At 37.3% G+C, this 26324-nt stretch overlaps 3 protein-coding genes across 17 annotated transcripts in view; all 3 read right to left on the bottom strand.

Moving 5' to 3' along the window:
• The window catches only part of LOC132565628 (protein sister of odd and bowel-like), a 96920-nt gene extending 86821 nt beyond the window's left edge, over positions 1-10099 (bottom strand). For 13 of the 15 annotated variants that reach the window (XR_009554928.1, XM_060230274.1, XM_060230275.1 and 10 more), the window contains exons 1-4: positions 10023-10099; positions 8668-8845; positions 6999-8449; positions 6482-6750 (exon numbers count right to left, since the gene is read on the bottom strand). Coding sequence is in view for 14 of the 15 variants with exons in the window: in XM_060230274.1 (XP_060086257.1) it covers positions 6482-6750; positions 6999-8449; positions 8668-8793 (1846 nt within the window). In the remaining variant the exon portion in view is untranslated. The other 2 variants (XM_060230287.1, XM_060230276.1) reach the window with 2 other exon arrangements.
• Positions 10100-16095: 5996 nt separating this feature from the next.
• Positions 16096-19118, bottom strand: LOC132565632 (uncharacterized). Its single transcript, XM_060230300.1, has 3 exons — positions 19096-19118; positions 18406-18515; positions 16096-17310 (listed from the first exon to the last, which is right to left on the bottom strand). Exons 1-3 carry the CDS (start codon positions 19115-19117, stop codon positions 16975-16977), a joined length of 468 nt encoding a protein of 155 aa, XP_060086283.1. The 5' UTR covers position 19118; the 3' UTR covers positions 16096-16974.
• Positions 19119-20534: 1416 nt separating this feature from the next.
• LOC132565676 (uncharacterized) lies at positions 20535-26039 on the bottom strand. Its single transcript, XM_060230372.1, has 4 exons — positions 26021-26039; positions 25494-25600; positions 24163-24227; positions 20535-21738 (listed from the first exon to the last, which is right to left on the bottom strand). Exons 1-4 carry the CDS (start codon positions 26037-26039, stop codon positions 20535-20537), a joined length of 1395 nt encoding a protein of 464 aa, XP_060086355.1.
• Between the last annotated feature and the right edge of the window lie 285 nt (positions 26040-26324).

Here is a 26324-nt window from a genome sequence, read left to right as displayed (position 1 = left end):
AAAGAATGTTGATATATTGATTACCCAAATTCACAACAAAACAATTCTGAGATCTCATTTTATATCTATTTTATTGGGAGACTTTTAAATAAGATTTTGAGTCTTGTTCAGTTCCCTCCTGGCACTTTCATACACTTGCAGTTGTGATCAAGTAAATCACGTTTTTGCTTGTAAGATTTACCACAAGCTTTGCACAAAAAAGGACGTTCCCCTGTATGACACCTTTCATGAATAACCAATCGACTCTCGCACGGAAACTGTTTTCCACAATATTTACACTTAGGAAAATTGTGTTCAACTGTGCTGTGGTACATTTTACGGTGTGTCTTGTACCCATGCACAGACTTAAACCCTTTAGCACAATCATCACAGAAAGCCAGATATTCTAGACTGTGAGCAGTCATAGTGTGTTCCTTGTAACTCTGCTTGTCTTTGAACAGTAAGGAGCAGAACTTGCAGAGATAGCACTGGCGTGCAGATACATCACCATGGTGACTAACACTACCATCTGGTGACACTTCAGGGTACCTCACCATGCCTATATAATAGAGAGAAAACCAGACTAAGATATATCTTTCAGCAAAGTCTTTTAATTTTAAATATTTGAATCTCTTCTTTGTACAAAATCAGTTTTATACATAATACTACTTATCAACACTTTCCGGCAAAAATAACTTTAAATTCCTCTCAAATCCCTCAATAAATTTGTAGTTTACACCTCCAATCTTACTCTCTATGACTAGAAGTATAACTCATATTGACTAGTAGAACACATCAGCCATCTCATAAGATGGTTCTCACCAACCAGAAAAATACACCACAATAGCTAGTTGATTCTTATTATTTTGTTTTGAATACAGATCTGTTGTACCAATAGAATAATGGATTCCACTTGAAAAATATTTTTGAGTTCATTTGTCGTCGATACTATTCTACAACAGGTTGTTTACATCATCACCTTCTTTGCTTTATTCATTCATTTGTAATGAGGTTACAAAATCTATTGAAATTTACTCTTTGTGTCAGGTTACCTCCAACCTCTGACAGAAACATCTGGCCATTTGTTCATGGTTACTTATGGTCACTATACACAAACATGACACTACATGTAAATGTAATACAACGGAAATCAATATTTCTATCCAACTTGAATGAAGTTCTTGTGGGACTTTCTCCAACTTTTTACAATATAGCGTTTAACCTAAGTCCATTTTTCTTCCTTTGAATAAATGGTACACATGTCTACAGCAATTTGATTTTATTACATACATGAGTATTGAGATCCTTTTTGTGTTTGTAACTTTTTCCACAAGTCAGACAAACAAACGATTTCACGGTTGAATGACTTCTCATATGAATCTGTAAGTGAGCATTGCTTTGGAAAATTTTCTCACAATGTGTACACTTGGGACAACTTGATCCACTGTGCATTTTCACATGCATGTTGTACCCTGACCAAGATTTAAATGTTTTATCACACTCAGGACAGAATGCCACAATATCTAATCCATGTATCTGTATTAAGTGTCTCTCATACGACCCTTTCTCAAAGAAACATTCTGAACAAAGTTTACACACAAATGTTTGCCAGTTAATATTTGATAAATCTGTAGGTTTCTCGCCTCGAAGCGGACTAGATGTGTGTGAACGACAGGTCTTAACGTCCCCACTTATAATATGTTTGGAGTGAAGGTCAGCATCACCAATAGTTTCCTGTGTTATTAAAGGCAGAAGCCCTCCTGGCATCACCCCTAGAAAGATAAACAACACTAACTGTAGTGGACATCTCACAATCCCAGTTCTCACATCTACTCTGTCCTCTTCAAACAGAATAAAATCAACTACAAATAGATCAAGATCCTGTGTGGAAATTTTACACTTTACCATCTCAATGTAAGCATCACATTTTTATTAATTCTTACTTTCTCTATAAAAACTGAAATGTCCAATAACCACTTGAACCATCTAAAACCAGTTTCATCTCTTGTGAATCCACCTAATATTTTTACAATGATACATCCAACTATTGTCAAATATCCCTAAGCCATCAATCACATGGTTCACTCTTGATCTTATTCTTGAAGTTTCATGCTCCACAACAGATGACCAATGACCCATCCAGACAAACGGATGAAGTGGATCTAATGTGCCCCAACAGGAAGTGGATACTATGTGCCCAAACAGGAAGTGGATCTATGTGCCCCAACAGGAAGTGAATCTTATGTGCCCAAACAGTAAGTGGATCTTATGTGCCTCAACAGGAAGTGGATTTTATGTGCCCCAACAGAACATGAATATGATTAAAGTGAATCAAAATTTATTCATATATAGATATATCACATACTGCTTTATAACTAATAAATAACATGATAGTTGTACAATACCCAGTTCAATCTAGTTTGATATAATTCAACCATGATCAGTCTGATTCGATTCCATTTCACTCGTGATCAATCTGTTCTAAATTCTCTGATGATCAATATGATTTTAAGTCATGTTTGGTAACAAACAGGTTGAAATCTCAACTGAGAGTGTCTTGATAATGAATGGCAGCGATAACAGGCTGGAAATACATATTCAGTCTTGTGGCTGTGTTGTTTATCAGGGGAATTCCATTTCAGTTTTAGCATAGGATTCCTCATCAGTATGCTGGCCTTGGGTATAAACAACTGGCTGATTATCCTGTACATATGTTAGAAGAGCAGGGTACGAGGGGGATGGCTGATGAGTGGAAGAGCCAGACTTCATGTAGTGACCATGTATGGTATTCCGTATACCCTTATCAATGGCAACTGTACAATCAGACCACATCCTCTTAGCAGAGTCCCCTGAACCCAATGGGAAGTATTCAAACACCAGTTTGTGAATCATATTAAGTTTTTTAGGACAGATGGCCTGCTTTCCTTTCCTACCGAAACAGTTTCTACCTCTCATTTCATCATTGTTGTAGAAATATCTAGCGAGTCTCCAAGCAAAGTTTGGCCGCGATGAAGATGATCTGTTTATTTCAGAGATAACATTGTAATCCAAACTTGCAAGATCTGGTGATAAGCGTGACAAATAATTTAAAGGTTGCCCTGCTCGGCTGTAGAGAGTCAACAATCGCGGAGAGCTACCCGAGTCGTTGTGAGCAGATGTCTTTACAGTGATAGAATCCAAAGAGTTTTCAAGGTAGGACTGAGCTAGCGAGTACTGATCACTGCTTGCCCCTGCCCCAGGTAGGTGACCTGAAACAGGACACAAGACTGGATCACTGCATGTGGAAGCTTCTTGCCCTTCCAGATAATCACCTAAAATGTCATTGCTAATGGTATTCATTTCAGTGCACTGGTATTATCACATGCAGATCTGTACTATATTACAATTGCAACTTGTCAATTTAATATTTCTTGTATATCAAAGAAACTTATATAACAGAAATTTGGTACAACCCTCACTTTTGTTTATCTTTGTTTATGAAAGTAAATTCTGTGTTAAGAGTAATTACTAATATGTTAAATGTTACAATTCTTGGATGAAAATCCACATGAATGTTCAGAATACCCAATATCAATCCAAAATCAATTGAAATTATTCCAGTACAGAAAGAATATCTCGGACCACAATCAAACCAACCACATCAGGAAAATCAAAACATCCCTGTATACTAACAACATCACAGCCTCTGAAGTTTGTGTCTCCTGGCGACACTCTCTATATCTGGGTACACATACATGTAAAAACATATATATGTTTATAGCATATCATTACCCAGCCCCCAACCCAAACAACTTAATTTTTAGGCCTCAGTCCAATTCCAATGGATTTATGAGGTATCCAGGGTTTATAATGTGTTTCACCGAAACTGACAGTGTTTGGTGCGGGTTGATCTCTTCCCAATAAAGGTAAAAACATTGATATACACATGGACAGATCAGAGAATCAAGCTTCTTGCTCCTTTCCTTGCCATACAATGTATTTTCAAACAGACATGTTTCATTTTTGAAATACTGCACGGAAATTTCTTGTAGTTTTTGTGAACTTTGTGAGGAATTTGATTCTTCTGATCTGATTTTATGTGCATGCAAACTCTAATGTGATGGTGAAGATTTTAAATCATTGAAATGGTATATTTCAGAATTTCTGAAATTCTTTATAGAAATGTCTTCTTCAATACCACACAGCGTTTACATGTACCAACATGCACGTATTCTTGTGGTTAACTTACCTGCCTTAGCCAATCCTAGTCCCTTGCCAAATTAATTTTTTAATTCTTTTTTTAATATCTTAGATTTGTGCTCTGGATCAATTTTAAATGATGATCTAAATATAATCATTGTTGTCATGGATACTAACATTCCTGAATTCTCATTGCTGATAAAATGTCAACTTATTTTTCTCTATTGTACCTCAAACATATGCAGTATTTCACACAAAAAAGTAAATTTCAGAACGATGGTTTCAACATATTTTGTAAATCAAACAATTGGACAGATATTTTTGGCAAGGGAAGGTATATTGTGGCTTGGTCCACTGCATTCATGTGTGTTTCACCAAACAAAGCATATGAACGAAAGTTTTATTTTAACAAAGGTTCAAAAATCATTATCAGAAAACAATATTTTCTTCATCAAATTCATATGCTTCATTTGAATTTGTCATTTTAAATGTGTATAGATGCGAGTACATAGTTTCAACCTTTGAATTTTTGGGATAATGATTAGTAGGATCTTTTAGAGATTTTTCAGTATTGATGTTTATCAAGTATATAAACAAGACTTTAAGGGAATTATAAAAATCAATTTTAACACCACAAAGGTTGAAACAAAATATCAAAATCACTTCTTCCATCCTTACTGGGAACCAACATTTGTTAAACATTTCATCTAAAATCAATTAAAGCTTTTATCTCTTATTTTCTTTTACATCGTCTATGAAAATTTCTATCAGAAAATGTATCTGTTGGTTCCCAGTGTACAGGAATAAAAATGTTCATGTAGGACATCAGTACTTTCTTGCAAGACCATCCACTTGAAGAGGATCTATTCCAAAATGTATAATTACATTTCAAAATTAGCATATCTTCTTATCAAATGAGCTTGTTTTTTGAAAGTACCTTTATTTCAACATCAAAAGCTTCCCAATTTAATTTTTCACAAAAACTTGAGGCACTAGCATTTTTCATTTCTTAAAGTGAAAACTTCCTAGTACTTTCAACTTTCCGTAATAAATTAAAATGAAAAAAAATACAAAATCTTGCATAATAAATTTCCTATTGGATGGAAGAGTGCTTTGTTACCTTTGTCATAATCCACTGAATTACTAACATCTTTTTTGGTAACAAATTTGATGATCGCTTCATTAAACATTTGATATCAAGACATTGTCTTTATCAGATTATACAAAGGTAACAAAGTGCTAAACAGAATCAACATGACTTAAAATTTCATTCATTAGTGTCCCTTGCCGTTTTTGTCGGTCTTGTGTTTCGATCACTGTATCACTCAGTGCCAAAGTATCTCCAAAGTTCTTTTTATATCAAATATACTGACTAAAATTCATTTTTTGATCTCATCTTATTTTCTTCATTTTCTTTTCAAATCTTGACAATTATATATGGACACTGATGAAAAAACATTTCAACATTTTTCAACATAAAATCAAAACCAGAATGAACTTGTTTGCAATAATTAAATGTCTGAATTTTAAATAGCATCATTAATTTTTTAAAATGAAGTCCAGTATTAAAATTTTGGAAAGGTCCTTTGTGGTATTAGGTAATATTTCCTCACCCTACTCGTATAAACCCTACAATTACAATTCCTTGTTCATGTATTTTTTATATAGCTGTCTTAAGCCTTTCAATCTGCAATAAGCTTTCATGAATAACATGTTACACTTATCTTCCTAAATCTTTTTTAATTTGTAGACATTCCATTCTGGTTTTGATCTGAAACAGACCTTCAAAAGACTTCTGGAGTACAATGATGCTCTTTTATACAAAACCCTTTTAACCTTTGAAAATCTACCTTAATTTTTATTTTAAATTCACTTGGATCCCTTTATGCCCATTTCCTGAAATATCAGTTTCCCTCTGCCAGATATTTTACAATTTCAGAAGTAGATTTTCCTCTTAAAAAAGTTTTTCTTAGATTATAACCTGAAAAAATTGATATGGGTCAATTGCTTTAACTAAACATACTTTCATTTATCTTTTATATCGAGTGAGGTGTTTGTCAAATTTTCAAACATACCTAATCCCATTTCTACTCCTATTAAAGCTTACACTCAAACATCCCTAATCCCATTTCTACTCCTATTAAAGCTTACACTCATTGTGCAAAACTTCAAGAATCAAACATTCCACCAAGTTTGAAATAATTTTTAAAGTACAAGAAAACTACAACTAATTCTGAAGTTGAGAAGAAACATCAAAAAGCTTCCAGAAATGTTTTAAATCCATTTCATCAACTACTTAAGTGAGAACTGGGATGAAACCTACCTTTCATTGTATTGAGGTACCATGCGTTTTGATCTCCACTTAAGTTGCTGCCTTCATTTGAGCCCTCCATTTCCCCTGGAGGTTCTTCCACATCATAGTCACTGCCACCTTCATACGTTTGTTCGCCATCACCCTCCATTCCATGGGGATGCACCTCACCATCGTCACCAGTGTCTACATACATATCTAATGCCCCTGTCTCATCTTTGTCTGTAGATTCAATTTTGACTATACTTATGTCCGGGCCTACTAAATCAACTGTTGGAGGCCTAAATGGGAGAGAAAACAAGAATCAGTAACATTTACACTAAAAGTCATCAGTGGAAGATTCCCTCAAACCGAGTTTCTGAAGAATTACTTTTTTCATGACTATTGTGCAAGTATAAACATTTTTATTAAAAATGGACAGTACATCAAAAGTTCAACATATATATCAAGGGTTGCTTCCTTCTTAGCAATTGACTAGTAAGACCACTATCTTGTCCTCACAAAAAAACCATTTGCTTAGTATACTGACCTTTCTTCTTTCATACGTTCACCGGAACCAGGCCTCTCCACACTCTCAGACCTTGAGGTTGATGGTTGTGATTTGCTGTTTGGAGAGGCCGATAGACTGAATGAGGTGTCTGGAATGACAGGAGAGACAGGAGGTAGACTTGTAATGGGACTACTAGAAGACGAGGAGGTGTTGATGTGAACAGGGACTGACTGGTTTACTTGACCAGCACTACCCGCAGCAAATGGTTTCGACTGTTGAGTGTTGTTTTGCTGACTGCTCATTTGCATCCCTGGGAACACAACATCGGAGGGTTTTGGCAAGTTTGTTGGGAAAGCATCTGTAGCTTTTTGTAGACTTGTTGGGAACACATCAGATTTTTGTTTAGCTGCAGTAAAATCCATGTCAATTAGAGCTTGTGGAATAGAAGGATATTGTGAACTGGATTGTTTTTGTTGTTGCTGCTGTGGTTCAGATGAAAACTGATTTTGCATGGATCTCTGTATGTCTGAACGAGGCATTTGGGACATAGTTCTATCAGATGAAGCTCGTGATAAACTTGGCATAGGAATGTCACTTCTCATGGACTGGGATGATTGTTGTGATGAAAATGAGGAATGCATAAATGACCCTCGCGAGTCACGAGCAATGGGTGTAGATGTGGTATGCGTAGCTGTTGACAATTGTGCACGAGATGTTGATGATGAAGATGATGTACCGTCTTTAACACCTGAAACATTCACAATTTGAAGATCTGGGTCACCACCTGTGACTTGACTTGCTACAGATATCGCGACAGTTTTTTGCACCGGTGGTCGTGAATCTATAGGCCTTCCTGTAACAGGATCTCTTTCGACAGGCTCTGTCTGCACCAATTCTAAACTGTCCTCAATTACCTCTACTACACCTGGCTGGAGATTTCGTCCAGCAGCACCTGGAAATGACCCTAAGCCGAGTCTGGGTACTCTATCAGAGTCGGAATGACTAGAATGTCCATACATATTATCGCCACGCTGACCATCTGAGGGACTCCCGGGTCTGTGCATTCTAGGTCGCTTTGATCCCGGGCTATTTGGTCTTTGGAAATCTGAGTGACGTTTCATCATGCTGTCCTGAACTGTTTTTTGAATACCTGATACCCTAACATGTTTGAATTCCAGCATATCATGTGAAGAGTATTTATACTGTCCTGCAGAATAAACAGACAGTCCTGTTTTCTCATGTAAACTCTTACAAAAGTCAGCACAACATTTAATAACACTGTCGACCTGCAACAGTCTGGCAATTTTTTCAATGTCTTTATGATTGTCTTCAGTTAGCATCATGAAGCCCTCATATAAGTATTGCAGAAACATATTGACTGAATCTTGTTTGATTTCAGAAGCCAAACGAACTTCTAAGTGAGATCCAATGGATGCATTGTCCATGGATTGCAACATTGGACAGGCAGCTACCAAGACAAGTCTGTGTGCCTAGAAAAGATCAGAAAAAAAGATCATTTGATTTGCCATTTCTTTATGGTTTTACAAGCAGGACTTAATATTACAATTTATCCTGAAGTATGCATGTTTGTCATTCAATGTTATAATTATTTATATCGCTTTCAAATCACATTGTTGCAATACAAACACTTGATCTTTCTAAAAACAAGCTTAAATTTTAGAGCCTCTCTTGATAATTTCAGACTGACCTTTGTGTTAATGCTGCCTGTCTTTATGATGGCATCACACAATGTCTGGGACTTCCACATGGTGGCCAGTTGGCAAAGTAAAGAGCTTGAATGGATCCCATTTGTGTAGAACTTCTGGTAATTCATGGTGATATTTTGGAAATTTCAATGAGACAATGATGATGACGAGGGCTTTTTTCTGTGAACAGAAAAGAAGTACTGACTTACAGAAACAAATTCATCTGAACACGTTGCCTTTAAAGCCTCTTTCGAAAGGCAAAACAAACATCAAATCTACTGAACATGGTATGGCACCATATTTTATCAGAAATTTTCCTCTCTACATTTTACAAACAGCACTGTTGGTTATTGACATATTGAGAAGTTATAACAGAAACTAATTATTGGCTCCATTAATTTCCCATTGGATCCTTTTATATTCTATGATTTACAAAATATTAACATTAAAGATTAATTATCAGACATGTATTTACTTGGTCTCAAACACTTCATATAACTAATTATATAGTGCATCAATTGTGACTATCTTGATGAAGCAATACACAAATAAAATAAATTAAACCAGAATCAGTAAACAGGACAAGCAGCTTGAATTTAAAATATTAATGTAAACGTTTTCTGAAAAACTTCGACAAAGATTTAGAAGCTTAATTATCAAAATGCTGCAATCCAGTCCTCTGATATTTTAACAAACAAATTGCAGCACTTTCTAAAAAAATCTTTCCATTTTAAGTATGTTTAAAAACAAAACATCAACAGTATATATCTATAACAACACCTTCGCGCCGATGCTCCTAATCGTGGACGAAATCTGGCTTACAGGTGCGCGCGCTTTGTTCGTTTTTTTTTTTTTTTAAATATCGCTCAGTCGCAATTTCAAACTTTATACTAATTCCCTGAGTAAATGTGGTTATAGAACAAGTCAAAAGACGCAGATATTTCCATAATATCAAACACCTTGAAACTCATGAAATGCATAAATTTGCAGTACCGGGTCCTCTCCTGGGCTTTCCCTGCGCTGCGTCCTTTGTTCGCAAATATATTCGATTTCGCTTAACCAGATAAATAGGTTAATTTCACATCATATCAATATTAAACATTAGTTGATGAATATAATAACAAACTTCTTTGCTCTCGGATTTTTATCAGGATGATGACAAGCAAATAAATATTAGAAAATCAAAATTCAACTCCCAATAACCCGGATTGAAATTGACCACGAGAGTAAGTATTCTACCCGGACGCAGGTGCCCGTGTACATATTTCGATCAATTTAGAACATTAAAATGCATGCAAATTGCAATAAAACATTGTCAATGATTAAAAAGTATATAATTGTTTTGAATGATATTTACATTAATTTGAATCCTCTTCTGAAACCAGTTAATGGAGGTATTACGTGTTCACTTAGGAGTCCACTCTACCGGCCGCCATTTCCTTCTTCTTCGTAATGGGTTGCGGTGCGCAATTGTTATGCGCAGAGGCTCAACCGATAGGGGCTCACCGAAGGGAAATTCTTTTCTTTTGTCATAAATTATCACGCTGAAATCACACTGCTACAGTTATCGAACTTATTTCGTGACAGAAGTAGTTCGATAAACAAAACATACTCTCTATATAAAACAACACAATAGACAAAAACATTTGATATGGCACGATGCAAAATAAGATTTATTGATAGCTCAGTCGACGACAAAATTCATGTGAGATGTTATAACTATGGAGTAAAGAGATACGGTGTATATTTAAACATGTTATCATAGAGACCTGCCTTGCCGTTATTATTATTGTTGTTGTTGTTGTTATCGGATTTCAGAGGACTGAAAATTACTGCAATTATACGTACACAAGATACTTTGATTAAATTCCTGAAATTATTTGTCTATCTAATTACTGACTTTCTGTATTCTCTTCGGTGTAGGCAACTCTAAATATAGATCCGGTACTGTTTACTGTAATATTGGTGTCACTATTACTACTCGTAGTAAAAAATGTTAATAATTGAGGTAAAAAAAGGACTTGGTGTATCCTTAACAATAACACAATATCATAATTACACACTAGATAACGTATCCATAGTTATCTGCCCTTAGACGGTGATGAGGTCCAAGTATGGCTTATATTGTGGGTTAAGTACGACATTGAAGCACAGACGAACATTTAATTTTTATACGGCATTGGTTTACACATGATTTACTTGAATTAAATATCTAAAGTGTACTAGACACAAGTTGTCAGATATTTTCATTATCCTTTCATGATATCATAGAGAGAGAGAGAGAGAGAGAGAGAGAGAGAGAGAGAGAGAGAGGGGGGGATGGAAGTAGACACATTAAAACTTATAAGGAAACTACAATGCACTTTAACCCGTATCAGATGCCACTATTCATATGTCTTTCTCAAATATTAGTTTTATTTTCTTGTGTAGACAACGCGTGAATTCCAAATATTAGTTTTATTTTATTGTGTAGACACCAAGGCAACATGTGATACATTACAAAATAACCCCATGTGAGGTGATATTTTGAATTTGGCTCTTTTATAATCTGGATTCCTCCTTAGCGTCGAACAGATTAGTTGTTAAATACGGAAATCTTCAACAGAATGTCCACACTGACAGCGAATAAAAATTATTTAAGAGTGTTAGACAAGTTTCTTGACCTCGCAAGGAAAGGTGTTATATTTTCTGTCACCAGTTAGATTGTAGAAGGGAATTTATGTATCTGTAAAGCTACGATGGAAATTTTGACAGGCCGAATATGATACACTTTGTCTAATTCCAGGTTACTATTGGTTCAATAGATTGTAGAGAACCATGAAACTACAATTCTCAAACGGTAACTAGATATAGTTTGCTCGACTCCGAACTCTTCTGTCTAATTCATCCCACAAGTGTTTTACTGGGGACAAATCGGGACTGAATGAAGGCCAATCAATAGGTACGATGTTCTTGATTGAAAGGAAGTCCGTACAAACTCTGGCAGTGGCGTAGCAAAACATTTTTAAGAGTGTATGCTTTCAAGAGAGGATCCAAGGGCGAAGCCCCGGTTAAGGGGGTCTAAGGGCGCAGTAAGGTTAAAAAAGTAGGGCAAATATATCTCAATGGAATTCGAGTGTATGTTTAAGCATACAAGCATACATTATTGCTACGCCTCTGTCTGGCAACGTATGGCCTAGTGTTATCATGCTGAAAGGTCAAATGGTGCCTTATAACGAAAGACATAGCATGAGACTTCAGGATCAATTATCACCAAAGGCGTCTTTAAACCATGCGGAATTCCTCCCCGAACAATAACCATGACCGATCCACCCCTAAATATGTCCTGTTCTTAAACACAAGCGTCTGCAAGACGTTCTTTTCGACGCTGGTACACACGTTGGAGGGCATCTGATCAAAACAGCAGAAACCGAGATTTATCCGTGAAGAGCATGGTCTTCCAACCTCTCATGTGGAAGCGTCTGTGCATAAGACGTGTTCGACGTTAAGGTGTTAGCTTCTCGCAGTCTACTTATCACTGTCTTTGGGTGGATTTGATGGTTCCAATTTCCAATGGTAATTCGTGCCGTTAATGTACTGTCACGCAAGCTTTTGGGCAAGCCTAATGAAGCGATCTTAACATCGCGACTATGCACGTGGACGTCCGGATCTCGGTCTGCCATCAAACCATCCAGTGACACTGAGACGTAAAACTAACCGACTTCTGGTCGATTTGTGAACTCGGAAGTGCTGTTGAATGCTACCTTCCATGAGCATTACGAGAGACCGTCCTCTATCAATTTGGCATTTGGTGACATTTTTGTAAAAATAATTATTGATTGCAAATGTATTGATCAGTCTTGGTGGTAGTCAGAAATCGACACCAGCTTGAATAGAAAAAAAACCAAAACAATTTGTTTTTTAATTTAGAAATACCAGATGTGGATAATTTTTTGTCACGGATGACGTATTTTCAACATTTATTAGGGGATTGGTAAAGGTGCTCTGATATTCCTCTTACTATTTATACAGCTATGTATATTCAATACAAGACATTCTAGAATTAAAGAAATTGCGTTTCTTTATCCTGTCAGCATAAAATGAGTTACAATAGGTACTTACGTAAAAAAAAATAGTTGTTAGTATTCCTAACGTTACATCGTCAATTTTCTGAGAAAAGCTGTAGGTAATCAGATGTCAATTTCGTCTGTTAGAAAGTGGTTCTCATCTACTTTCGAAACAAAGAGAATCTCTGTCGAGTGGTTATGAACACTTGAGTGTGAGTTTGAGCAGAGTGGGTTAAGATGTGAGTGCGCATGAGCAGAGTGGTGTCGAGATGCGACCGCGTGTAAGCAGGGTGGTGTTTAGATGTGAGCGCGTGTAAGCAGGGTGGTGTCGAGATGTGAGCGCGTGTAAGCAGGGTGGTGTTTAGATGTGAGCGCGTGTAAGCAGGGTGGTGTCGAGATGTAAGCGCGTGTAAGCAGGGTGGTGGCTAGATGTGATCGCGTGTAAGCAGGGTGGTGTTAAGATGTGAGCGCGTGTGAACTGGACGGTGTTAAGATGTGAGCGCGTGTGAGCCGGGTAGTGACTGAATGTGAGTGCGTGTGAGCAGGGTAGTGCCTAGATGTGAGCACGTGTGAGCAGGATGGGTTTAGATATGAGCGCGTGTGAGCAGGGTGGTGTATAGATGTGAGCGCGTGTCAGCATGGCGGTGTCTAGATGTGAGTGCGCGTGAGCAATGTATATATTGGAAATGTGAGCACACGTGCACAGGACAGTATGTTGATGTTAGTGCCAATGAGCAAGGACTTACGTTACATCTACTGGTGAGCAAATGTGAAAAAGATAGTGTATAAAGGTGAGCGTTACAGGATGATATCGTAGTGTGTGTTAAGTGTGCACGCGTGGGAGTTATCATTATGGATAAACTAGCATGGTGTTCACGTTTATACGTGATGCGAAATATTTCGTAGGATCTTCGCGATTAGAAGTAAACTAGAAAAGTTCACCAATCAAATGAGAAGTACAGACAAACTGGAAATTATACAGGTAATCTTCACACACTTCAACATATAACACTAAGGGATAAATAAGATTTAGTCCTAATCCACGGATAGAAAACTTTCATATCAGAAAATAGGTCTGATATCAATTAATTATATCTAAAATGATTTAGGACCAGATATAAGTTGTTTTTATAATATATATTACAACATTTTTGAAATGCTTAGATTACCAAAACGCGGAAATGTTTAAAAGTCAATACTTCTATGGTGCACCTGATCATATCATGATCGGACAGAAAAAAGACTGGGGCCCGGATGAGTACAGGATTCCTATATTATTACCGCTGTCGTTTCTATGGTGTTACAGAAGCTGCCAAGTGATGTAGTTTCTATTTGACTTTAAACTACAACAATTCTACTAGTTTTATTGAAAGGTGCCATTCACATTTTTGCACAACATCTAAACACATTCATATGAGGACTTAACAATCACTAGAGAACCCATCAAACCAAGGTTCACCATAGCTTCTTTCTTGTACAACTGAAACTCAACTCAATGTACAATACAATTAATGTTATCAGTAACAAGTTGCTGAACATTGCAGAGACTCCTGTCAGTAGATGCAGTGTCAACATTTATGCTTCATCCTCCCTGTATACAATGCATTGTTGTATACAAATCTCCCCTGGGCTAAGAACTAAACCGAAAATGAATTCAATTTCTGAGTAAAGTTCTCATAATTTAACGTTTGGGTTTCCAACATCTGGTCCATTTCGGAACATCATTTTTAATGATGAAAGAAAGGAAAGAAAGGACAGGCAGTGATCCATGATCCCCTATTCTTTTTCACTCTTACAAAAACTAGCTCATCATGTGGACAGCTTGTTGGTTGATAAGGATCACTAAGTTAGTACTAACTTCATTGGTCCTAAGATCTAATATTAATACCTGAATCATTCAAACACAGACTGAGGGAAAAAATTCATTCATTAAATTAAAGAATGAGAGTAAAGAAAATCGCCCACCAAACACATACTTGGGAGTACAAAATTATTCATGAGAGCAGACTTAAAGTACAAAATCCCCCATTAAAACACAGATGGTGAGTACAAAATCCCCCATTAAAACACAGATGGTGAGTACAAAATCCCCCATTAAAACACAGATCGTGAGTACAAAATCTTCCATTAAATTAAGAACTAAGATTTCAAAATCATCTATGAAAACACTGAAAATTTAAAACCATTCAATAAAACAAATACAGAGAGTTCAATTATCAAAACACAAAATGAAAATATAAAATCCATTAAATCACAAAATCTTCATCAAAAACACAGACCGGCAGTACACAATTATAGAACAAAGACTGAAAATTAAAATTTTTCCATTAAGACAAACTGAGAATACTTAAATTACACATTAAAACACAGGCTTCTATCAAAACACAAGCTGAGAATACCTAAATTGCCCATTCAAACACAGACTCCTTATACAAAATCTTCTATCAAAACACAAACTGACAATACCAAATTGCCCATTAAAACATAGACTCCTTATACAAAATTTTCTATCAAAACACAAGCTGAGAATACCAAATTCCCCATTAAGAAACATATTCAGAATACAAAATCCTCCATTAAAACACATCTTACATAATAAAAACACAAACATCTGTTGTTGCAGCAAATACATGTATATATAACATTTTCAGCCTTCCCATACTATGTAGATAACTGCAATATTATGTAAGCATATGCAAATAGCACATCATATCAAGCAAGAAGTATGTGAAACTAGAAACTGGCACTTCATTGTGGACGTATTTGTTAGAACAATCGCTTACAAGAGGCCCAGAGGGCCTGTACACTCACCTGTATATTTAAGTTGGGGGTTAGGGTGGTGGTGGCGGGTGTGGGGGGCATAGACCCACCATTTAAACAAAATTGGTTTCTCTTTCCCCAAGTATGCTTCAGATCAGACTTTGATTAAAGCTAAGTTGTTCATGAAAAGTTGCATTATATGTTAAAAGTTGACACATGACAGATGCTGGACCCTGTGGTATCCCTTTTACACACTTGGTCCTTCTGGCCAGGTGAGCTTAAAATCATATTCATCATTTATTTAAACTTTTTTGAAGAAAAAATATCATATATGTTGAAATTCTACACAAAACTGATCATGTTTTAGAGGCTACAGTACTCATTCGGAGCTAAATCATTATAAGTATTCAGACATTCTGCATATTACTTAAAATCCTATATTGTCATGTATAAACAGAGCTCAATATGTCTACTTATAATGATTTTTAACAGTTTGTGGCCATAAAAAAACTGAGGAGTGGAAGCACCCACAAAGTCAATGAAAATAACACATCCAAAAATATTGATGATTTTACACTAGACGGAGTATGAAATGTGAAAACATAACAGTCAAAGCAAGGCATCATTGTAGTCTGATTTATTTGTATTGTTCCAGAGGTAAAATGATGAATACACACATGACAGACAAATTACGATGGCAAATGTTTGAGATAGTTACTAGGAATCAGAACACTAGTTTTTTGCATGAGAGATGGACTAGGGCATATAACTCCACTGAAATGAGGCTTCTATTACTAACTTTGTCATAAGAGATGAACTAGGAGTTATGACACTACCTATTACCTGAGAGAGAGATGAGGAGTTATGACACTACCTATTACCTGACATATGAACTAGGGCTTATAAACTACCTATTACCTGAGAGATGAATTGAACATATAACACTGCCTTTTGCTTGAGAGAAGGATTAGAGCTTATAACACTACATATCACTTGAGAGATGGATTAGGTCTTATAACACTACATATTGCTGGAGAGACTCAGGACTCAGGCACTTCTTTTGAATGCAAGATAAACAATTTTTTTTATGAGAGATGAACCAGGACTTAAATTTCTGCTTTTGAGATATAATGCAGTGATGAAACAAACATGTTTAATTAGACGTTAAAGTCACAACAGAATTGCATTTATATCAATTTGTTAAGTACATGTATTGATAATTATACATATGTAAATTCAATTATATAAATTTTTTCCTGAGTTTCACAAATGTAAAATGTAACCCATTTGATGTAGGTTTTTTATAATAACACAGGTAGGAACTTTCCTCGATGGTTACAAAACACAAAACAACAGAGCAATTTAGGTCCATATAAAGTTTCACTTGGCTGTCCATATCAATGTATTACAATGTGCTGGCTGTAGGAGATTAATCTCTACTTTGTGAGGGTGGAGAGTTGGAGAGCCCCATCTGGTCTGTCATTAGCTGTAGTGAGCTGATCTCTACTTTGTGAAGGTAGAAGGTTGGACAGCCCAGTCTGGCGCATCCTTAGGTGGCACTCGACGGCTTTCCTCCTCAGCCTCTCGCCTGCTTAGACAACGGTCACTTTTTAGGTGGTCAGCATCAAGTTTTGTGAACCAATGATCAAGAAAATCACTCCTCCATGCAAGTTTTCTAACTACAAGACGTTTTGGCCACGCACGGTCATCTGAGTCTGAGTCAGATTCCTGAGAGGAGATAAATGTTGTTGTACTTAGCGCTTCCTCTAGCTTTGAGCGGTCGGATTCACTGATCCCAGTTGTCAAACTGGACAAAGCTGTCAGTCTACGGATACGGTTCTGAAAAATTTAAAGCACTGCATTATCATTGGTGACTGGACATGAGCTAAAGCTTGTTCAGCTATAACTATAACCTTGGTTATTCAATAAGTACCAAACCTTACTGAGTTATCAATGGACTATTCAATAAGTACCAAACCTTATTTATCCTCAGCAATAATTCTCCAATCTTGACAAGTTATTTTTCAAATGAGTAAGCTCTGACCCTTAACCTTAATGATTTATCATAAACAAAGTCACGGCAGTCAGTTATACAGTCCTATTTAAGCACTTTCAGACTTTCAGAGCACAAAATCATCATTAAATGTTTCCATTTACTTCAGGATTTTTCATGTTTTAAATCTCTGACATCTGTCTACATTGTGAGTGTGGTCAAATCTTTGACATCTGTCTACATTGTTAGAGTGTTTAAATCTTAGGTAAACACAATACCTCACATCATTAAAGCAATTGGAGATCATTAAAATATAATTTATAGTAATATATTTGTAACTGAAGCAAAGCCATCACAATGTGTGTTTTGGTTAATACATACATATGATGACAACATATGTTAGGCTTACATTACATGTAGAACAAGAATGTGTGATGTTTTCTGGTTCACTCATGAAAGCTTTTGAGAGTCACCTGTCATTCAATGTCATTGAATCACTTCCTGACATACACATGCCATTTACTGTTGTAAAATTTTGCTACATACATTTGCCATTTACTGTTGTAAATTTTGTTACATAGATTTGTCATTTACTGTTGTAAAATTTTGCTACATACATTTGTCATTTGCTGTTGTAAAATTTTGCTACATACATTTGTCATTTGCTGTTGTAAAATTTTGCTACATACATTTGTCATTTGCTGTTGTAAAATTTTGTTACATAGATTTGTCATTTACTGTTGTAAAATTTTGTTACATAGATTTGTCATTTACTGTTGTAAAATTTTGCTACATACATTTGTCATTTACTGTTGTAAAATTTTGTTACATAGATTTGTCATTTACTGTTGTAAAATTTTGCTACATACATTTGTCATTTACTGTTGTAAAATTTTGTTACATAGATTTGTCATTTACTGTTGTAAAATTTTGTTACATACGTTTGTCATTCTTTGTCGTTTTCGTTGTTTCTTTCTTGCCTCCTCCACCCGATTGGTCTGAATCCGTTTGGCCCTTGTTTTTCTCGTCATAAAATAACTCCTACAAGCCTCTGTAGAATTATAGATAGCAGGTGGATTTAACTAGTTTCATTTTTGTCTCTCAAAGGTCACCTTTAACCTTAATAATTCTGTTGTTCTATTGCTATTCTATTTTTATCTCACCTCTATTTAACCTTCAATGACCATAATTAATTGTTCGAACCTTTATGTCTGGTGTTTATTACTTTTACCTGTATATTCTGTGACATTGTTTCATCTCACCAAAGTATACTCACTAAAAAACTTTTAAATTACATAATTATATCGTAGTATCATTTATTTCTTGTCTTCCTCTCACCTCATTCATATCTATCCTTTCAGTTCATTAATCAACCTCTCACAGCAAACCCTCCTATCCCCCAATCCTGTCCTCCCCCGTTACCCTCTCTATGTTCATTCCACCTTCCCTACTATGTTAGGGTACTGTGACATATATACTTACTGACGATCCCCGACAGTACTTTGTTAGGGTAATGTGACATATATACTTACTGACGACCCCGACAGTACTATGTTAGGGTATTGTGACAGATATACTTACTGACGATCCCCGACAGTACCATGTTAGGGTACTGTGACATATATACTTACTGACGACCCCCGACAGTACCATGTTAGGGCACTGTGACATATATACTTACTAACAACCCACGATAGTGCAATGTTAGGGTACTGTGACAGATATACTTCATGACTGCCCCCAACAATACCATGTTAGGGTACTGTGACATATATACTTACTGACTACCCCTGACAGTACCATGTTAGGGTACTGTGACATGTATACTTACTGACTACCCCTGACAGTACCATGTTAGGGCACTGTGACATGTATACTTACTGACTACCCCTGACAGTACCATGTTAGGGTACTGTGACATATATACTTACTGACGACCCCCGACAGTACTATGTTAGGGTACTGTGACATATATACTTAATGACGACCCTCGACAGTACCATGTTAGGGCAATGTAACATGTATACTTACTGACGACCCCCGACAGTACTATGTTAGGGTAGTGTGACATATATACTTAATGACAACCCCTGACAGTACCATGTTAGGGTAATGTGACATGTATACTTACTGACTACCCCGACAGTACCATGTTAGGGTACTGTGACATGTATACTTACTGACTACCCCTGACAGTACCATGTTAAGGTACTGTGACATGTATATATGTACTGACGACCCCTGACAGTACCATGTTAGGGCACTGTGACATATATACTTACTGACAACCCACGATAGTGCCATGTTAGGGTACTGTGACAGATATACTTCATGACGGCCCCCGACAGTACCATGTTAGGGAACTGTGACTTATATACTTACTGACAACCCCCGACAGTACTATGTTAGGGTAGTGTGACATATATACTTAATGACGACCCCAACAGTACCATGTTAGGGTAATGTGACATGTATACTTACTGACTACCCCGACAGTACCATGTTAGGGTACTGTGACATATATACTTACTGACGACCCTCGACAGACTATGTTAGGGTAATGTGACATGTATACTTACTGACGACCCCCGACAGTACTATGTTAGGGTAATGTGACATGTATACTTACTGACGACCCCAGACAGACTATGTTAATGTATTGTGACATGTATACTTACTGATGACCCCAGACAGACTATGTTAATGTATTGTGACATATATACTTACTGACGACCCCAGACAGTACCATGTTAGGGTACTGTGACATATATACTTACTGACGACCCCTGACAGTACTATGTTAGGGTCCTTTGACATATATACTTACTGACGACCCCCGACAGTACCATGTTAGGGTACTGTGACATGACAGCATTGATAATCCTCATGTTGACCTCAGGGTTGATACCTTCACGGTAACTGTGAAAAATGAAAAATAACCAGATTTATCTTGAGTGAAAGGAGGCAGTGATACTCCTGAAAGTGTTGTTGGCTTTTTCAGTGCTGTAGGCTGTACCTGTGTTGTAGGCTGTATCTGTGTTGTAGGCTGTATCAGTGATGTAGGATGTGTCTATGTTGTAGGCTGTATCTGTGTTGAAGGATGTATCTGTGTTGTAGGCTGTACTTGTGCTGTAGGATGTATCTGTGTTGTAGGCTGTACCTGTGCTGTAGGCTGTATCTGTGCAGTAGGATGTATCTGTGCTGTAGGCTGTACCTGTGCTGTAGGCTGTATCTGTGTTGCAGGCTGTATCAGTGATGTAGGATGTATCAGTGATGTAGGCTGTATCTGTGTTGTAGACTGTACCTGTGCTGTAGGATGTATCTGTGCAGTAGGATGTATCTGTGCTGTAGGCTGTATCAGTGGTGTAGGCTGTATCTGTGCTGTAGGCTGTACCTGTGCTGTAGGATGTATCTGTGTTGTAGGATGTATCTGTGCTGTAGGCTGTACCTGTGCTGTAGACTGTATCTGTGCTGTAGGCTGTATTTTTGTGATGTAGGATGTATCTGTGTTGTAGACTGTACCTGTGTTGTAGGATGTATCTGTGCTGTAGGCTGTATCTGTGTTGTAGGCTGTATCTGTGTTGTAGGCTGTATCTGTGCTGTAGGCTGTATCTGTGTTGTAGGCTGTATCAGTGATGTAGACTGTATCTGTGCTGTAGGATGTATCTGTGTTGTAGGATGTATCTGTGCTGTAGGCTGTATTTGTGCTGTAGGAGGTACCTGTGCTGTAGGCTGTATCTGTGTTGTAGACTGTACCTGTGTTGTAGGATGTATCTGTGTTGTAGGCTGTATCTGTGTTGTAGGCTGTATCTGTGCTGTAGGCTGTATCTGTGTTGTAGGCTGTATCAGTGATGTAGGCTGTATCTGTGCTGTAGGATGTATCTGTGTTGTAGGATGTATCTGTGCTGTAGGATGTATCTGTGTTGTAGGCTGTATCTGTGCTGTAGGCTGTATCTGTGTTGTAGGCTGTATCAGTGATGTAGGCTGTATCTGTGCTGTAGGCTGTATCTGTGTTGTAGGCTGTATCAGTGATGTAGGCTGTATCTGTGCTGTAGGATGTATCTGTGTTGTAGGATGTATCTGTGTTGTAGGCTGTATCTGTGCTGTAGGATGTATCTGTGTTGTAGGATGTATCTGTGCTGTAGGCTGTATCTGTAATGTAGACTGTATCTGTTGTATCTCTGATGTAAGCTGTACATATGGTAGAGGCTGTAACTGTAATGTAAGCTGTACAGCATGACCAGTGAGGTTGACTGTTCTCGTGTAAGATGAACCTGTTATTTAGGCTATGACTGTGAATTAAGTAGGACTAGTGTTGTAGGTATGTGATATAGGAGGTATTTACAGACACTAGGCTGTGTTGTAGGTTTTATTGATCTATTCAGTATTGAACCTGTGCTGTAGGAGGTATTTACAGATACTAGGCTGTGGTATAGGTATGTATGATATAGGAGGTATTTACAGACACTAGGCTGTGGTATAGGTATGTGATATAGGAGGTATTTACAGACACTAGGCTGTGGTATAGGTATGTATGATATAGGAGGTATTTACAGACACTAGGCTGTGTTGTAGGTATGTGATATAGGAGGTATTTACAGACACTAGGCTGTGTTGTAGGTTTTATTGATCTATTCAGTATTGAACCTGTGCTGTAGGAGGTATTTACAGATACTAGGCTGTGGTATAGGTATGTATGATATAGGAGGTATTTACAGACACTAGGCTGTGGTATAGGTATGTGATATAGGAGGTATTTACAGACACTAGGCTGTGGTATAGGTATGTATGATATAGGAGGTATTTACAGATACTAGGCTGTGGTATAGGTATGTATGATATAGGAGGTGTTTACAGACACTAGGCTGTGTTGTAGGTATGTATGATATAGGAGGTATTTACAGACACTAGGCTGTGTTGTAGGTATGTGATATAGGAGGTATTTACAGACACTAGGCTGTGGTATAGGTATGTATGATATAGGAGGTATTTACAGACACTAGGCTGTGGTATAGGTATGTGATATAGGAGGTATTTACAGACACTAGGCTGTGTTGTAGGTTTTATTGATCTATGCAGTATTGAACCTGTGCTGTAGGAGGTATTTACAGATACTAGGCTGTGGTATAGGTATGTATGATATAGGAGGTATTTACAGACACTAGGCTGTGTTGTAGGTATGTATGATATAGGAGGTATTTACAGACACTAGGCTGTGTTGTAGGTATGTGATATAGGAGGTATTTACAGACACTAGGCTGTGGTATAGGTATGTATGATATAGGAGGTATTTACAGACACTAGGCTGTGGTATAGGTATGTGATATAGGAGGTATTTACAGACACTAGGCTGTGGTATAGGTATGTATGATATAGGAGGTATTTACAGATACTAGGCTGTGGTATAGGTATGTATGATATAGGAGGTATTTACAGACACTAGGCTGTGGTATAGGTATGTGATATAGGAGGTATTTACAGACACTAGGCTGTGTTGTAGGTTTTATTGATCTATGCAGTATTGAACCTGTGCTGTAGGAGGTATTTACAGATTTGCTGTGTATTTGGGACTAGTGTTGTAAGTAACAATGACATAGGCAGTGGTGTACCTGTGATGTAGATATCAGTGATGTAGGAGGTATTTACAGATACTAGGCTGTGGTGTAGGTATGTATGATATAGGAGGTACTTTCAGACACTAGGCTGTGGTATAGGTATGTATGATATAGGAGGTGTTTACAGACACTAGGCTGTGGTGTAGGTTGGACTAGTGTTGTAGGTATGTATGATGTAGGAGGTATTTACTGATACTAGGCTGTGATGTAGGTTGGACTAGTGTTGTAGGTATATGTGATAAAGGAGGTATTTACAGATACAAGGCTGTGGTATAGTATGTATGATATAGGAGGTATTTACAGACACTAGGCTGTGATGTAGGTTGGACTTGTGTTGTAGGTATGTATGATATAGGAGGTATTTACAGACACTAGGCTGTGGTATAGGTATGTATGGTATAGGAGGTGTTTACAGACACTAGGCTGTGCTGTAGGTTGGACTAGTGTTGTAGGTATGTGATATAGGAGGTATTTACAGATACAAGGCTGTGGTATAGGTATGTATGATATAGGAGGTATTTACAGATACTAGGCTGTGGTATAGGTATGTATGATATAGGAGGTATTTACAAATACTAGGCTGTGGTATAGGTATGTATGACATAGGAGGTATTTACATATACTAGGCTGTGGTATAGGTATGTATGATATAGGAGGTATTTACAGACACTAGGCTGTGGTATAGGTATGTATGATATAGGAGGTGTTTACAGACACTAGGCTGTGGTGTAGGTTGGACTAGTGTTGTAGGTATGTATGATATAGGAGGTGTTTACAGACACTAGGCTGTGGTGTAGGTTGGACTTGTGTTGTAGGTATGTATGATGTAGGAGGTATTTACAGATACTAGGCTGTGGTGTAGGTTGGACTAGTGTTGTAGGTATGTATAATATAGGAGGTATTTACAGACACTAGGCTGTGGTATAGGTATGTACGATATAGGAGGTATTTACAGATACTAGGCTGTGGTATAGGTATGTATAATATAGGAGGTATTTACAGATACTAGGCTGTGGTGTAGGTATGTATGATATAGGAGGTATTTACAGACACTAGGCTGTGGTATTCAGGAAGTGTACCTACCTGACATTATAGTCCCATTCCTTTCCCTGCTGCTCCAGATCCTGGACAGTTGAGTGGACAGCATGCTACATCAGATAACAATTCATTCAATAAAGAATTTCATAACCATAAAATTTTGTAATACAAACATGACAGAGAAGACTTGATCATTATGGCATTTCCTTGAATGCTTGGTGAGTTTGCCAGTTTGCTTGGTGTAATACAAGTTTGATGCAAGAGAGAATAAATGATTTTATCTCCTCTAATGATTGATGGTTTGTGAAAATAAAGATTTCGCAGAATTGAAATTGATTGAGCAGAGTTTCGCTGCAGTACATGCTCTTGGGTTATGATGAAGTTTTGAATCAGCAGAGTTTAGTGGTTGAGCTTAGGTTTGAAATTAGAACGTATCTGGGAATGACTTATGGGTAGGGGGCCAAGGTTTGGGGCGTGTTGCTATGATGAACGTTGGGTAAAGTGTAGGGGTGGATCAGGTAAGGTATTAAAGTAAGCCTTGGTTCAATGACAGAACACATTTTGATTTTGGTCAGTGTGGAGTGTGGCATTGGGTAAAGTTTGGAGTTGGTCAGATTTTGAAGTGGTGTCAAGACTTTGGAATAGTGTCAGATTTTGGAGTGGTTTTGGAGTGGTGTCAGACTTTGGAATAGTGTCAGATTTTGGTGTGGTTTTGGAGTGGTGTCAGACTTTGGAATAGTGTCAGATTTTAGAGTGGTTTTGGAGTGGTGTCAGACTTCGGAATAGTGTCAGATTTTGGAGTGGTTTTGGAGTGGTGTCAGATTTTGGAGTGGTTTTGGAGTGGTGTCAGACTTTGGAATAGTGTCAGATTTTGGTGTGGTTTTGGAGTGGTGTCAGACTTTGGAATAGTGTCAGATTTTAGAGTGGTTTTGGAGTGGTGTCAGACTTCGGAATAGTGTCAGATTTTGGAGTGGTTTTGGAGTGGTGTCAGATTTTGGAGTGGTTTTGGAGTGGTGTCAGACTTTGGAATAGTGTCAGATTTTGGTGTGGTTTTGGAGTGGTGTCAGACTTTGGAATAGTGTCAGATTTTAGAGTGGTTTTGGAGTGGTGTCAGACTTCGGAATAGTGTCAGATTTTGGAGTGGTTTTGGCGTAGTGTCAGATTTTGGAGTGGTTTTGGAGTGGTGTCAGACTTTGGAATAGTGTAAGATTTTGGTGTGGTTTTGGAGTGGTGTCAAAGTTTGAAGTGGTTTTGGAGTGGTGTCAGACTTTGGAATAGTGTCAGATTTTGGAGTGGTGTCAGACTTTGGAGTGGTGTCAGACTTTGGAGTGGTATCAGAATTTTGGGCAGTATCATACTGTTGATTTGGACCTTACCTTGATGTTTTTGTGGATGGTTGCCTTCTCTATCTCACCAATAACAGCAGATACTGCAGAGTTGTTGAGAACATCAGACAGCGGAGTTGTGGCATTAGGGTCAAAATCTGGAAACAGAAAATAAAGAAAAAAAGAAGTTTTACAAAATTTGTAAGATAGTATAAAAACAAGGTTCTACTAGCCATACACTAGTCAAATCATGCAGTATTGAACTCTGTACTTAATGTAATGAGACTATGAGATCATAGAAACAGTTCATCTGTGCTATGTCACAATCATTCTTCTCACATTATAATGACCACAGTAACCTCTGACCCAAAAATATGAGAATAATGAGCTGGTTTCTGATTGGCCACTCTGTTTTGTCCTTGTGACTTTGTCAAGATACAACTATCAGTAATTCAACAACCATAGAACAAAGTGTTCATATTCTGCTAATGAGGACAAACATTGGAAATTCATCGAACAATATTTCTAGTCTGGTTACAGGTACATCATCTGAACTAGTATACAATCAAAGTACTGACATACTGAGGAGTCAGACATTATGATATCTTAACTCACCAAGTACTGTACTAGTTTCTATAGCATTAAGACATCACTCCTGAATGAATTGATGAAATTAATTGCAATATGCATGGTTTATTTTAAGTCTGATAATTTTGAAACATCAGTTTGTTGACAAATTCTAATTAACATCTCTACTTCACCTATACAAGTGTCTCTACTTTACCTATACAGTTGTCTCTACTTTACCTATACAGTTGTCTCTACTTTACCTTTACAGTTGTCTCTACTTTACCTATACAGGTGTCTCTACTTCACCTATAC

The sequence above is a fragment of the Ylistrum balloti genome, unplaced genomic scaffold (assembly GCF_031769215.1).
Source record: "Ylistrum balloti isolate Yb309-2 unplaced genomic scaffold, AGI_CSIRO_Ybal_v1 Utg369730, whole genome shotgun sequence".
Taxonomy (NCBI): domain Eukaryota; kingdom Metazoa; phylum Mollusca; class Bivalvia; order Pectinida; family Pectinidae; genus Ylistrum; species Ylistrum balloti.
The sequence above is the reverse complement of the archived record's forward strand: the minus strand, read 5'-3'. Positions and strand labels throughout refer to the sequence as shown.